Here is a 12,856-nt window from a genome sequence, read left to right as displayed (position 1 = left end):
ATGCAAAACTTGTTGCTGCTCCGCCAGCGCCGGGTGAGAGCGAGGGAGCGCGCGCGAGGGGAGCGGAGCGGAGCCCTGCCAGCGCCCGGACGCAGCGGCGGCCCCGCCGCCCGGCCCCGCCGCCCCGCCGCCGCCGGAGCCCTGCGAGCCCCCGGCCCCGGGCCGCCCGCGGCGTGCGCTCCGCGGCGGGCCGGCATGCGGCGCGCAGCTCCCGGGCGCCGGAGCCTATGAGCGGCGGCGCGCCGCCCCGTCGGCTCTCGGGCAGCGCGGCCGGCGCCGGGCGGCAGCGAGCGGCGAGCCGCCGGGGTGAGCGCGGGCGGGCGGCCGGTCCCCAGCGCCGGGGCGGCGCGGGCACGATGTGAGCGGGGCCGCCGCGCGGAGGGGAGCGGGACGGCGGAGCCGCGCGGGCGGCCATGCCCTTCTGAGCCGCGCAGCATGTTCGGGCTGGAGCAGTTCGAGCCGCAGATGAGCAGCCGGAGCGCCGGGCAGGGGGAGCGGGGCTTCGGCCAGCCCGGACTGAGCATGAGCTCGCACTTCAAGGCGCCGGCCTTCCCCGGCGGCGGCCCGGCGGCGGCGGTGGACCCGGCCCTGGGCGCGCTGGGCGAGCCGCCCCTCCTGGGCATGAACATGAGCCTGGCCGGGGACGCGTACGGCTTCCCGGGCCGCGGCCCCGCCGAGCTGCACGGCGGCGGCATGCAGCCGCCGGTGCACGGCTTCTTCGGCGGGCAGCAGCCGCACGGCGGCCACGCCGGCGCCCACCACCCGCACCAGCACCACCCGCACTTCGGCGGCAACTTCGGGCCCGACCCCGGCGCCTCCTGCGTGCACGGCGGCCGGCTCCTGGGCTACAGCGGCGCGCTGGGCGGGCAGACGGCGTTCGCCGACGGCTACGAGCACATGGCCGAGAGCCAGGGCGCCGAGGGCTTCGGGCAGCAGCGTCCCGGGAACCTGCCCGACTTTCAGCACCACAACGCCGGCGCCTCCAGCCACGCGGTGCCGGCGCCCTGCCTCCCCCTCGACCAGTCCCCCAACCGCGCCGCCTCCTTCCACGGGCTGCCCGCGGCCGGCTCCGCCGAGCCCCACGGCCTGGAGCAGCGGCGGCTTCCCACGCAGGGCGGCGTGGACTCTCTGGAATACAATTACCCCGGCGACGGCCCCGCCGGGCACTTCGAGCTGCCCGTCTTCTCCCCGTCGGAGCCCGAGGGGCAGCTGCCGCACTACGGCGGCGGGCGGCAGGTGCCGGCGGGCGGCAGCTTCGCGGGGGCGTCCGCCCTGCCGCGGCCGCCGGGCATGGCCGTGGCCAAGGCGCACCCGCCGCAGCAGCACGGCGTCTTCTTCGAGCGCTTCGGGGGGGCGCGGAAGATGTCCGCGAGCCTGGAGCCGGGGACCAGCGCCAGGCACCCGCTGATGCAGCAGCAGCAACAGCAGCAGCAGCAGCAGCAGCAGCCGCCGCCAGGTTTGCTGGCCAGACAGAACTCCTGCCCGCCAGCCATCCCTAGGCAACAGCAAACAGAAGCCAATGCTCCCAATCCCAACTTGCAGGACAATGGGCCAATAATGCAGAACCAGCATGCACAGTTTGAATACCCTATTCACAGACTGGAGAACAGGAATATGCATCCCTACACCGACCCCGTGTTTAATATGCAGCACCCTCCTCCGCAACAGCCACCAAATCAAAGACTGCAGCACTTCGATGCCCCCTACGTGAACGTCGCCAAGAGGCCACGGTTCGACTTCCCCAGCAACCCCGGTGTCGAGCGGTGCGCGTCCTGGGGCGGCGGCATGCACGGCCCCGCCATGGAGAGCCACCTCTCCCCCACGGCCTACCCCGGCCTGCCGGGCGAGTTCACCCCGCCGGCGCCCGAGGCCTTCGGCGGGCCGCTGCCGCACGGCGGCCCCGAGCACCCGGCGCTGGCGCAGCGCCAGAACGCGGCCCTGGTGATGAAGCAGATGGCGTCGCGCAGCCAGCAGCGCCTGCGGCCGCCCAGCCTCCAGCAGCTGGGGCACCACGGCGAGGTGGGGCCGCCCGGCGGGCTGCCCCCGCCCGCCTTCGAGCGCGACGGCGGCGGCGGCGGCGGCGCCCGCGGCTTCGACCCGTCCGCGCCGCACCTGGCCCCGGAGAGCGCCTGGTTCGCGGGGCCGCCGCCGCCCGGTGACCTGCTGCCGCGGCGCATGGCGGCCCCGGGGCTGCCGGCCGAGCCCGCCCCGCACGAGCTGGGCCTGCAGCCGGGCGGCGGCGCCGTGCTCTTCCGGCCGGGCGCCGGCGCGCTGGGGCTGCAGGAGCCGCTGCGGATGACGGGCGAGGGGCCGGCGCAGGCCCTGCCCTCGCCCGGCGTCCACCCGCCCTTCGCGCCGGCCATGGGCGGCCTCTCGCAGCTGCAGTCGCCGGGCGGCGGCGTGGCGCTGCCCAGCGCCCCCGCGGAGCGCCGCGGCCCCGCCGACTTCGCGGCCCAGCCCGGCTTCGCCTTCGCGGCGGCCGCGCGGCAGCCGGCGGCGCACGGCGCGGCGCCCGCCCTCAGCGCCTCGCCGGGCGCCTACCCGCCGCCGCCGCCCGAGTTCCCGCCGCCGCCGCCGCCGCGGCCCGCCGCCAGCAAGCTGGGCGCCCTCTCGCTGGGCTCCTTCAGCAAGCCGGCCGCCAAGGACAACGTCTTCGGGCAGAGCTGCCTGGCTGCGCTCTCTACCGCCTGCCAGAACATGATCGCCAGCCTGGGCGCCCCCAACCTCAACGTCACCTTCAACAAGAAGAGCCCGGCCGAGGCCAAGCGCAAGCTCAGCCAGGCTGAGCCCGACGCGCCGCCCGCGGCCCCCGACTACTTCCCGGCGGGGCCGCCGGCGGGTGGGGCTGGCGCTGCCAAGGCCGCGGGCCCCGCGCCGCTGCTGCCTGCCGAGAGCAGCCTCTCGCCCGGCTACGCGCTGGAGCCGGCGGCCGGCGGCGAGGGGAAGGCGGGCGGCGGGCGGGGGCGGGGCCGCCGGAAACGGGACAGCGGGCACGTGAGCCCCGGCACCTTCTTCGACAAGTTCTCGGCCGCGGAGGGCGGCGGCGCCGGCGTGAGCCCGGGGCAGCCGCCGCCGGGGGCCCCGCCGGGCGGCCCGCCGGGGGCTGCGGGCGCTGAGCGCGGCGGGGGCACCCCGCACGACAAGCCGCTGACCTCGCCGTCGTGGGGCAAGGGCGGCGAGCTGCTGCTGGGGGAGCAGCCTGACCTCATGTCCTCGCTGGACAGCGGCATTCAGAGCGTGACCAAGTCGGACGGCAGTTCCCCGCACGTGGACTTTCCCGACGAGGTCAGCACCAGCTACGGCAACGAGGACGAGGTGTCGTCCAGCTCCGACAACACCGTCTCCAAGCCCACGCGCAGCCCGCTGCTGGGCGGCTCGCCTAAGCTGCCCCGGGGGGAGCACGCACTTCTCAACGGACAGAAGCCCCTGGCTCTCGGCCTCCTCAATACATCTACCTCGACCCCCGACAGCTACGGGCTCAGCACCACGGCAGGCACCCACCCCGGCACGCCGGGCATGGAGCAGGTGCGGACCCCCACGAGCACCTCGGCCCAGGACGAGATCCACCCGCTGGAGATCCTGCAGGCGCAGATCCAGCTCCAGCGGCAGCAGTTCAGCATCTCGGAAGACCAGCCCCTGGGGCTGAAGAGCAAAAAGGGGGAGTGCGCAGGGCAGAACGGGGACAGTGACTTGGGCAGCTGTTGCTCAGAGGGCGTCAAGGGCACCATGAGCACCATCGACCTGGACTCCCTGATGGCAGAGCACAACTCCACCTGGTACCTGCCCGGCGAGAAGGCCCTGATGGAGGGGCAGGACGAGGACAAGCCCATGGCGCCCTGGGAGAAGCCCAAGCCCCCGAACCCCAGCAAAGAAGGTATCTCTCACCCCGCGTGGGTCCCGGCCCATGTGGGCACTGCGGGCTGCTCTTGGCGGGGGGGGAGGTGGCAGATCCCGACCCTGTGGGACGGCGGCCCGGGCTGTGCTACTCCGTCCGCCTCGGGGCACGGGCGCTGTTGCCGGGCCGGGCCGGGGCGCGTCGGGGCTGGGCGGAGTGGGACGAGTTGCCCGCTGTGCTGTGAGGGCCGGTGGCCGCCACGCCGGGGCTGCCTGCGCCCTGGGAGCCACCTGCCCCGTGGCCGTCTCCGCTGCCGGTCCCGGCCCCACCGCGCCCCGGAGAGCCGCTGCCTGACAGCCCGCCGGGTGGAGTGTCGGGAGAAGAGAGGGGCTCCCACAGAGCCCCGGCAGGCAGATGGATGTGGGGTGCTGGGAGAAGAGAGGGGCTCCCACAGAGCCCAATGGGCGGATAGATGCAGGGTGCAGGGAGAGGAGAGGGGCTCCTGCAAAGCCTTGTTGGGCAGATAGATGTGGGGTGCCAGGAGAGGAGAGGGGCTCCTGCAAAGCCCTGATGGGCAAGGTGGATAGATGTGGGATGCAGGGAGAGGAGAGGGGCTCCTGCAGAGCCCCAACAAGTGGCTCAATGTGAGGTGCTGGGAGAGGAGAGGGGCTCCTGCAAAGCCCTGATGGGCAGATGGTTGTGGGGTGCCGGGAGAGGAGAGGGGCTCCTGCAGAGCCCTGACGGGCAGATGGATGTGGGGTGCTGGGAGAGGGGCTCCTGCAGAGCCCCGACGGGCAGATGGATGTGGGGTGCCGGGAGAGGGTCTCTCGCAGAGCCCTAGCCGGGCAGGGCAGAGGGATGTGGGGAGCAGGGGAGAGGGGCTCCCGCAGAGCTATGGCCTGCTGTGCCTCACAGTGTTTTCCCCCAAACTCTTACATAGATCTCCCTTAACCTCGAAAGCATATCAGTAATGTAGTTCCTCTGATTTCAGGTATTTTCCTGTGTATGTTAAAACACTAGCAGTGGTGTGATACTGAACTAAAAGGCTCTTACCATTTTTTCTTTAATGGAAAGGAAATTTAAAATCAGGTTCCAGGTCTGCCAGTATAAAACTTGCTTAGTTGACAGATGTTTAATTTCAACATTAGTTTTCGGTTTTGATCCTCCTCTGTATCCAGAGAGCATCATAATTCTCTAAGCTTAGGAAAAAAATATTTTAATAGAAAACACTCTATTATAAAAGCTGTTTAACATAAAGATGATTGTAGATTCAGTCGGTTTCCATTTTATCTTATCAAAGCCATATTTTCTTAGCTGTCTGCTTGTGTGTGTGAATATTACAATAGATGCACGTGCATGTACATACTGTATGCACGCACACAGGCAATTTTTTGATATACTATTAAGTACACATGCATATTTTACACAGTATAAACTCATTATTTGTGTCTTGGAAACCTGACGTTTTGCTACCATTAGTGTAGTTCAAAATTGTTTTTGTCACATCTGTTCTTAAAGAGTGGCTTTTTATAGCGCTCTGAGTTTAGTAATTTAGCTAAGGAAGGTGTTAGGAAAATCAAAGAGGAGCTGAGGAGGTTTGAAAACTCGGCAATTGCCTACCCCCAGTTCTGGTTGGCTTTCCAGCTTTGGCTTTCTGAAGCGTGAATCCTAGCCCCCACTGTTTGTCTCTTTGTTCATGTTTAATGCCCAGCTCAGGAGACTCTCATTTGAAGCGGGAGTGTTTAGCATGCACAGCAGACTCTAGGAAGCCCATCAGCATTCTCCATGCTTCACCCAGGCAAGGACATAAATTGGTTTGTTTGGGGCCCTTCTTTTCCATTTTTAAATGGAGTTGCACACAGCATCCTTCCTGGCCCCTTCTCTTTTATTGTTTCTTGTACACAACATCTAGATCTGACTGGATCAATAGCTAGTTAGCACAAATCACAGTTCCTGTCAGTTCTACCTTGGCAGACTCGAACACATATATACATTCTCTCACAACACACACAACACACCCTCCCTCTGTCATGCATGCTCTCTCTCACTCGCACATACATGCATACAGATAGGAACCGGTACACACACCATGCTCTATTTAAAAACAGATTTTAAAAGATCTGTTTCATAGATCTTAATTTCATGGATTAAGAAAAAAAATCCCAAACAGCGGATGATGCGTATATTTACTGAAAATGTAATTTGGCTTAAAATTATGTCTGTTTTGTGCCTATCTATCATATGGAGCATTGCTTTCTTTAGTGTCTTTAACAGCACTCCTACATTCACTTTGATCACCACTATTCTTAGTAACATCTAGTGAAATAAGTAATTGCTTTCTGGTCGTGATAACCAAAATGTTGCTTTTAGAACGGTTCATCACTTGGAGGGAAAACCACTTAATCGCTATTTCTATATAAGGATATGTTTTATGCTTATATTATTTCAGTATTTCAGAGGCTTAACATAAAATAGCAAACCAGTTTTACAACAATGGATAGATGCATTCATTTTGTTTTATACTTTAGTCACTTGAAGGATTTGAATGGACTGGTTCTTTGGATGAGACGAGCCATATAGACCAGTAGAGAATTTACTTTAACTGTTGTTGGAAATGATGAAGATCCGATAGGGGAGATAAAAATAGGCTGCTCTCTTCAGTCAGTAGAAATAATTTAACTTTACATTGTCTTGTCCTTGAGTGTTTGAAGCTTTGTTTAAGAAAGGGCTTTATTCAACCTGTGATTGAGATTTTAAACCTTTTTAGTCAACTAGAATTTGTGTCAACAGTATTTCTTCCAACAGTTTCCCGTTGAACACATGCAGGATGAATATGCAGGTTTCCAACAGCACTCTTCTAAATTCACGCAGTTGTTTATTATTCAGTGCTTGATGCTACGCTGGTGAGAGGAGTGTTTACCAGGGCGTGCATTTTGTAATAGTGTGTAATTTTATTAAGAGTGAAATTCATTGTTAGACCTAACTTCCCTAACCAGCACGTTTGCATTGTCGGTGAGCTTTTTAATTGTACCTACTGTGATGAAAATGAGAGAACGTGTTCCGTGATTTATACATAATACGAAAGTGTTAGAGCTGCCTTGGTTCCTCTTTGGGCTTCGGGAGAGGTGGAAGAAAGGCGAAGTTCTGACTCGGCGTGCTGAATTCGGTGTTCCACCCTCTCGATGCTGTTCTCCCTCGGAGCGGAGTCTGCGCGTGAGAGAGGGATTTCAGGCTCCTGTTTTACTGGGATTCTTGGAGGGGTATTTTTTGTAACTGGTGAGCTCTCTAAAACTTGATAAGAAGAGTAACTTTTCAAATATTCCCTTGATGCCCAAATTACTGCGGGAAACAACTTGTTTGAGTTGTTTTAATGGCCGTTCAGATTCCTTCTAATTAATCTCTATTTTTCTCATAATAGTATTAAAATAATTGGCTCATAGCTAGCAATCCGTGTGACTTGTGAGTTTTAAAAGTAGATGACCACAAACAACATTGGTTCAGATACTTATGCCGTAGTCTGTGTAATACATATACACCCACATGATTTAATAATAGGCTTTAGCGAGTTCTGTATATGTATTCATATTTTGTTTCTGAATTTAATATTAATGCTGACTGGTCATCCCTTTCACTGAAATACTAGTTTCAGTTAAGGATGTTTTTGATACGTAGTTTCTTGTACTAGCATGTCCTACTATGATGTGGAGGGTAGTTGTTTTTTTCCTCCAAAACGCGTTTTCCTCTGCTATAAAGCTAGAGCTAGGAGTGCGATATACTAATGCTGAAGCTGCAGAGGTGGTGTTGACTCTCTACACCGTAGCACTGGTTAATGAAGAATAACGGGATCAAGTTCACTGAAAAACTCAGTACTAGTTTAATGACCTTTTGCTTTACCTAGTTTGACTGAACCAGAACAATTTCCCCTTCACTGAAATTTTTATTAGTATTCTCTAGAAACCCAGTAATTAAGTTCTAGTAGGCTTTTGTCTTTAGTTTTTAATTGAAATTTTGAAGGTTCCCATGCTGCAAACGTCAGGTGAACACATCAGTCTGTAAAGTAGAACCATGCAGACGTAGATTGGAAAAAAAATGTAAATACATGCAGTTAGTGTGTGGCTATTGCACTGGAGTTTGTCCACATTCATTCACGTGCTAGTCCAGTGCAGCATGTTTCAGTTTTCCTCTTTGTTAATATTTCGTAATAATCCTGAATTTACCATTTGAATGAGCCATCAGGCCAAAACTCTTGACTAAGCAGAACGTAGCTTTTGTAAGTTACTACCAAATATTTTAACAAAGGACAAACTCGGACCAGATGCGGCTGTGAGCCCTCGTTTTCTTTCTTTTCCTAGTATGTTCTGCTATGTTATTTTAAAATAGTGCTAAATTCCTTGAGAGATTTTACCAAGGGAATAGGTTTGTTTACTGAGACTGAGTTAGTGAGATCTCCTATGAGGTGTTTCAAACACTTAAACATCATTGAGAGCAGCGTATGATTTGAAATGGATGTATACTGTAGTAAGGGTTGTTGGAAATGAGTTCTCTGCCTAAGCTCAGTGCACATGAATCTGGGATTCCTGATGCTGCTTTGTTTGCTTGAAAGAGCTATTGAAACTTACACAAAGAATTTTAACAGTTACCCAAAAAATACTGTTACCTTTGCCAAGGAGTTATGTGATATACCCTGCAGATATGAAATACACATCTTTAATAAATGATCTGGATTAGCAGGCAGACTTAGGCGGAAAGAATACTCCCACTGCAGATCGTAGGAAAGATTTCAGTATGCGTTTAGATTCAGATTTAATATGATCTTTTAAACTCTTCTGATCTGTTGAAAAATTGTGAGGTGTCCCTGATTGACTTAGCTTAATTTGAATAACAGTGCTATTCTATTGTTTACTTTGACTACCTATCATTTTTCCGTATCTCCTACTCAAAAATTGTCCTATTCAGAAATGTTTGCCTTTGTTTTATGCATATTCTCCAGCAATGTGTTTGTAGTCCTTTATGGCAAATGCTAGAGGAGGCAAGAAGTACAGTTTTCAATGTCATTTGCTATGGCTGTTATATTATACTAAAATACATAATGCAGAAAGTATATGGATTTATTGGCATTGTGGTAGCTACTGTAACCCCTCTGCCTTTAACTTTATCTATCTATCTGTCTGTCTATCTGTCTATTTTTGGTCTTTAGATTTATCTCTTCTGCCCAGTGTAGTGGACAGAGTCTAGGTGTATTTGAATTAATGCAGATCACAAATTTGGTTTGCACCATGTTACCTTCTTTTAACAAAGTCTGCTATTTTATATAGCATGTTTAATTCTGAGATTGCTTGTAACGGAGATGTTTCGTACATGCTTAAAATGGGAGCGTGCATGAGAGAGACACTTGGGGATATATTTCTTGAAATTAGAGTGCTGAATCCCTTTCACATCTCTACATATGATATAAAAGGAGATGAATTAAACTTCATATTTATGGGTCAAAGCATAGATTTATTCTGATGTGTGATTATATTACACAATGTCTTTTCTTCATTTTTAATGTGCAATACCTGTTTTTCTTAGCAATGATCTAGCTGAATGATCTGCTATAAAACTGTAATTAGTTTTTAGTAAAAAAAAAAGTTATCTCTACGTATTACCTACAGATACAGTTTGTTATTGCTGTAAAGAGCAAAGGATATGGCATTAAAAAAAGGTGTAAACTAAAAATATATAGGCTGCTTTTATTTCTAACAGTTGACTTCCTGCTTCTGTGATGTTCTGGACCAGTATGAGGTTTTGGTACAGCAGAATGACTTTACAAAATTTTAGTAGTAGACAAATTACTGTACATTTTTAGTGTGTTTTTTTTGGTGTGTGTTTGCATGAAATATAAGTGTGGGTACAGTATCCACAGAAAGTGTAAAGCCAGTTATAAAATGAATCTTCAGGTGGCCTAATATATATTTGTGCATTTTCATACAAAATTTACTCAAATATCATAAAGAGTTAAATTATGTGATTCCCAGACTACATTTAGAACTAATATCAGAAGTAACCAGTTAAATTGTGGTTGGTGGGATCATTACCTATTTTGTTACTAGCATAAAATATATCGTCTTTACCATTTTTCAGGCTGGAGTGCTTTGTATTCAGAAGGCATGGGTAAACTACATCCAACTCAGAATACCTATCTATAACGGGTCTCTACTCCAACAATCATTCTGTTATATTATTCTGTGTTTTTTGTTGAAAAATCTAAGCCTTTGAAAAAGAACAAAGTTTGCACCTCTAAATACATGCCTATATTTTGAGGGACATTTTTAAGATTGAGGTTTGTTTTTTTTTTGAAATACAGGACTATTCCTGCTTAATTTAGTTGAGGGCCATTTTTAGGAGAGAGCTTTCATTAGGGAAGTATACTTAGAACATCACTTGCATGCAGAGTTCCTCAGCATCAGTTTTTGTGTAAGGGACACAGAGCAGGGTATCTCACAGAAATTAAGTAGGTGAAGTGGTGGAATCTTCCAGGAAATAAAAAGTCCACCCTGATTTTCCTGATCTTGGTTAGATTGTTCAACTTTTAAAATGTTACATAGAATTTTCTCTTTTCTATAGCTAGACACAGTTCAGACATAGAGATAAGATTATTAACTTATGCAAAAATATTGATATTGATTGTAGCTAGCTGCTTTTCCTTTGCAAAACATTTTTTTGGTGGTGCAGTTAAAGCATTGCTGATTATGAGTAACCTTTCTTAATGCAAAGTTTTTTTTTTCAAATTTAAATATATTTTTAAGGATTATGTGCCAGTATTCCAAAGTTGAACACTTTTAAATTTAAAGCAGAGAATTTAACAGCTGGAGGTCTAATCCATTAATTTTAACAAGCTGACTTCCTTAATACTTCAAAGAGAGCATCTTAGATGATATTGCTTTGTCCCTTCCCTCCAATACCCCTCTTCTAAGTATTTATGCTCCGCTCATCTTGCAAAGGACAAAAGCACACATATGAGGCGAATGCATTTTGTTTAGTTGGTGTAATCAGTTGCAGGTCTTGATGCTCCGGAAACGTACTCCTTAAATGTTGTACTTCTTGTCTATATATTGATGCAAAAAATACTGTAGTTACTGTTTTTCTCATAGTCTTCTCCCCTTCATTTGAATAATTGTTCTGTAACGGTACAGGGGTTATCTTAAGAGTATTTGTTTCCAGCAGCCTTGGGTAGTGGGCTAGTGCCTTTTCAGGAAACCTTATTTAAATCTAGAATGCTTTCCTTTCAGAAGGAAGCGGGTCTAGTCCAATGCCTGCCATTTTTTAATAAAGTTTTTCAAAGTTTTGTTTTGCATCTGTTAGACAGTAACTGTTTTCTTATAAGCATATCTTAATGGTTTCACTCTCCAAGATGCGCATATATATCAGTCATTAGTAGCTCCTGAAAATGTCTTTCTGGTCTGCGTGCCTCACTTTTGCTGAATCTGTACTTGTATCACTTCTGTGTTTTTGGTTTTAATTTTAGCAAATCTGTCTGTGTAGTATTTTAACATAATGCATGATACTGCACTGTCTCCATTTGCATTAGGTTTTGAGATTTGTCTAAAGAAGCTTTTTTAGTTTGGTTAGCAGAAATCTGGTTACATTTAAGTGCTATATTGGTCAATTTTTGCATTAAAATAAATACAGTTTATTTGAGATTAAACACAGAAATAACATATGTATGAGCTCTAGCTATGCTAGGTTCTTTAATGCAGACTGTTGTACTAGAGATTGCACTAGAGCCTTTCTCTAATGACAAGTTTACTTAAACTTTTGGGTGTTTATTTTCTTTTCTGTTTGAAATCTCTAAAAAGCCAGCTGAGGAAATAGAGTTGCCTTTTTTTTTTTTTTTGTTAACTTCTCAGCTTGGATTCTGACTGCTAGGCCTTTAGGACTTGATATTCATGATCACAGGAAAGCCTTTAATCAGTCAGTAGTGATGAGCCAGTGTTTTTATGTGGTTAAAATACATACTTTCAGAGTTAAGTCTGCATTTAATTAATTTTGTGAATTAATATTCACAAAATATTAGAAAGGATTTGTATTGCTAATAGAATGATCATCATGGGGCTGAGGAAGGATAGGTAATTGAAAAAGCAACTGTATGTAAAGTAAGGAAAATTCTAAAATATTTCATAATCTACGAATGTTTTCTTTATTTAAAATTGAGAATTTTAATTTGCAAATACAAAGCAAATGTGTGAAGCAAATACAGTAAAACTCCCTGGAAACAGGCGTAGCCTTCCTTCCTCCTCTTAATTCTGTCCCCAAGTGCAGTTTAAAAAGAAGGGAACGACTCATTTTGAAAAAAACGTACCTTGAACCTAGTTTGCTAGCAAAACGCAAAATTGATCTATTAACATAGGCAGATGAAAGTTCAGCTGCAGTTATTGTCAGGTTAGAATTGTAGGGTCTCTTTCCCAAGAAAATCTTTTACTGATTTTTTTTTGTTTTTTTTGTTTTTTTGCATAATCTTGGTGTGTAATGACATTTTAAAGGCTTTTGGTCTGGTAAGAGAAGTCATAAAAAGTGTGGAACGACAGTAGTTGAAAGATACTCGAAAATAAAAATAAAAATGTGTTCTAACAACTGGCATGTCCCTGGGGATCCTGTGCGATCTGTTCTCTCCTGCTCACTGTTAGAGGTGAAGCTTTTGATTGTCTGTAAGGTTAGAATAGGCAGAGTGAGAGTCTATGTGAGTATTCCTGTCTCTTGGCTAGATGGCACAGTTGGTCAAGTCATTACCATTGCACTTATGGATACTTGGGTTTATGTTTGATTTAAATCACAGTGGAGTCTATATTAAGGTCCCACTCTATTATTATTTTTATTATTTAAGAACATATTTATTGCACCATAAATTGACGCGGTGCTTTATGCTGTACTTTAGAAACCTAGGAGACATTCCCGCTGCTAAAGATTTACAGTCCAAACGCGATAAAATAGACCTGCCTTACGAAAGGGGTTCGGCGGTCCCTGGTGCAGCCGCGGCCGTCT

The 12,856-nt window shown here is 50.2% G+C and overlaps 1 protein-coding gene across 1 annotated transcript in view; it reads left to right on the top strand.

Annotated features, from left to right (window-relative positions):
• The first annotated feature begins 328 nt into the window (after positions 1–328).
• MN1 (MN1 proto-oncogene, transcriptional regulator) overlaps positions 329–12,856 on the top strand; it is a 40,361-nt gene continuing 27,833 nt past the window's right edge. Inside the window, exon 1 of the mRNA XM_009672335.2 lies at positions 329–3,874. Coding sequence (XP_009670630.2) covers positions 436–3,874 — 3,439 coding nt within the window. The 5' untranslated portion in view covers positions 329–435. The remainder of the gene's footprint in view (positions 3,875–12,856) is intronic.

The sequence above is a fragment of the Struthio camelus genome, chromosome 17, assembly GCF_040807025.1.
Source record: "Struthio camelus isolate bStrCam1 chromosome 17, bStrCam1.hap1, whole genome shotgun sequence".
NCBI lineage: Eukaryota > Metazoa > Chordata > Aves > Struthioniformes > Struthionidae > Struthio > Struthio camelus.
This window is presented reverse-complemented; position numbering and strand designations above follow the sequence as displayed.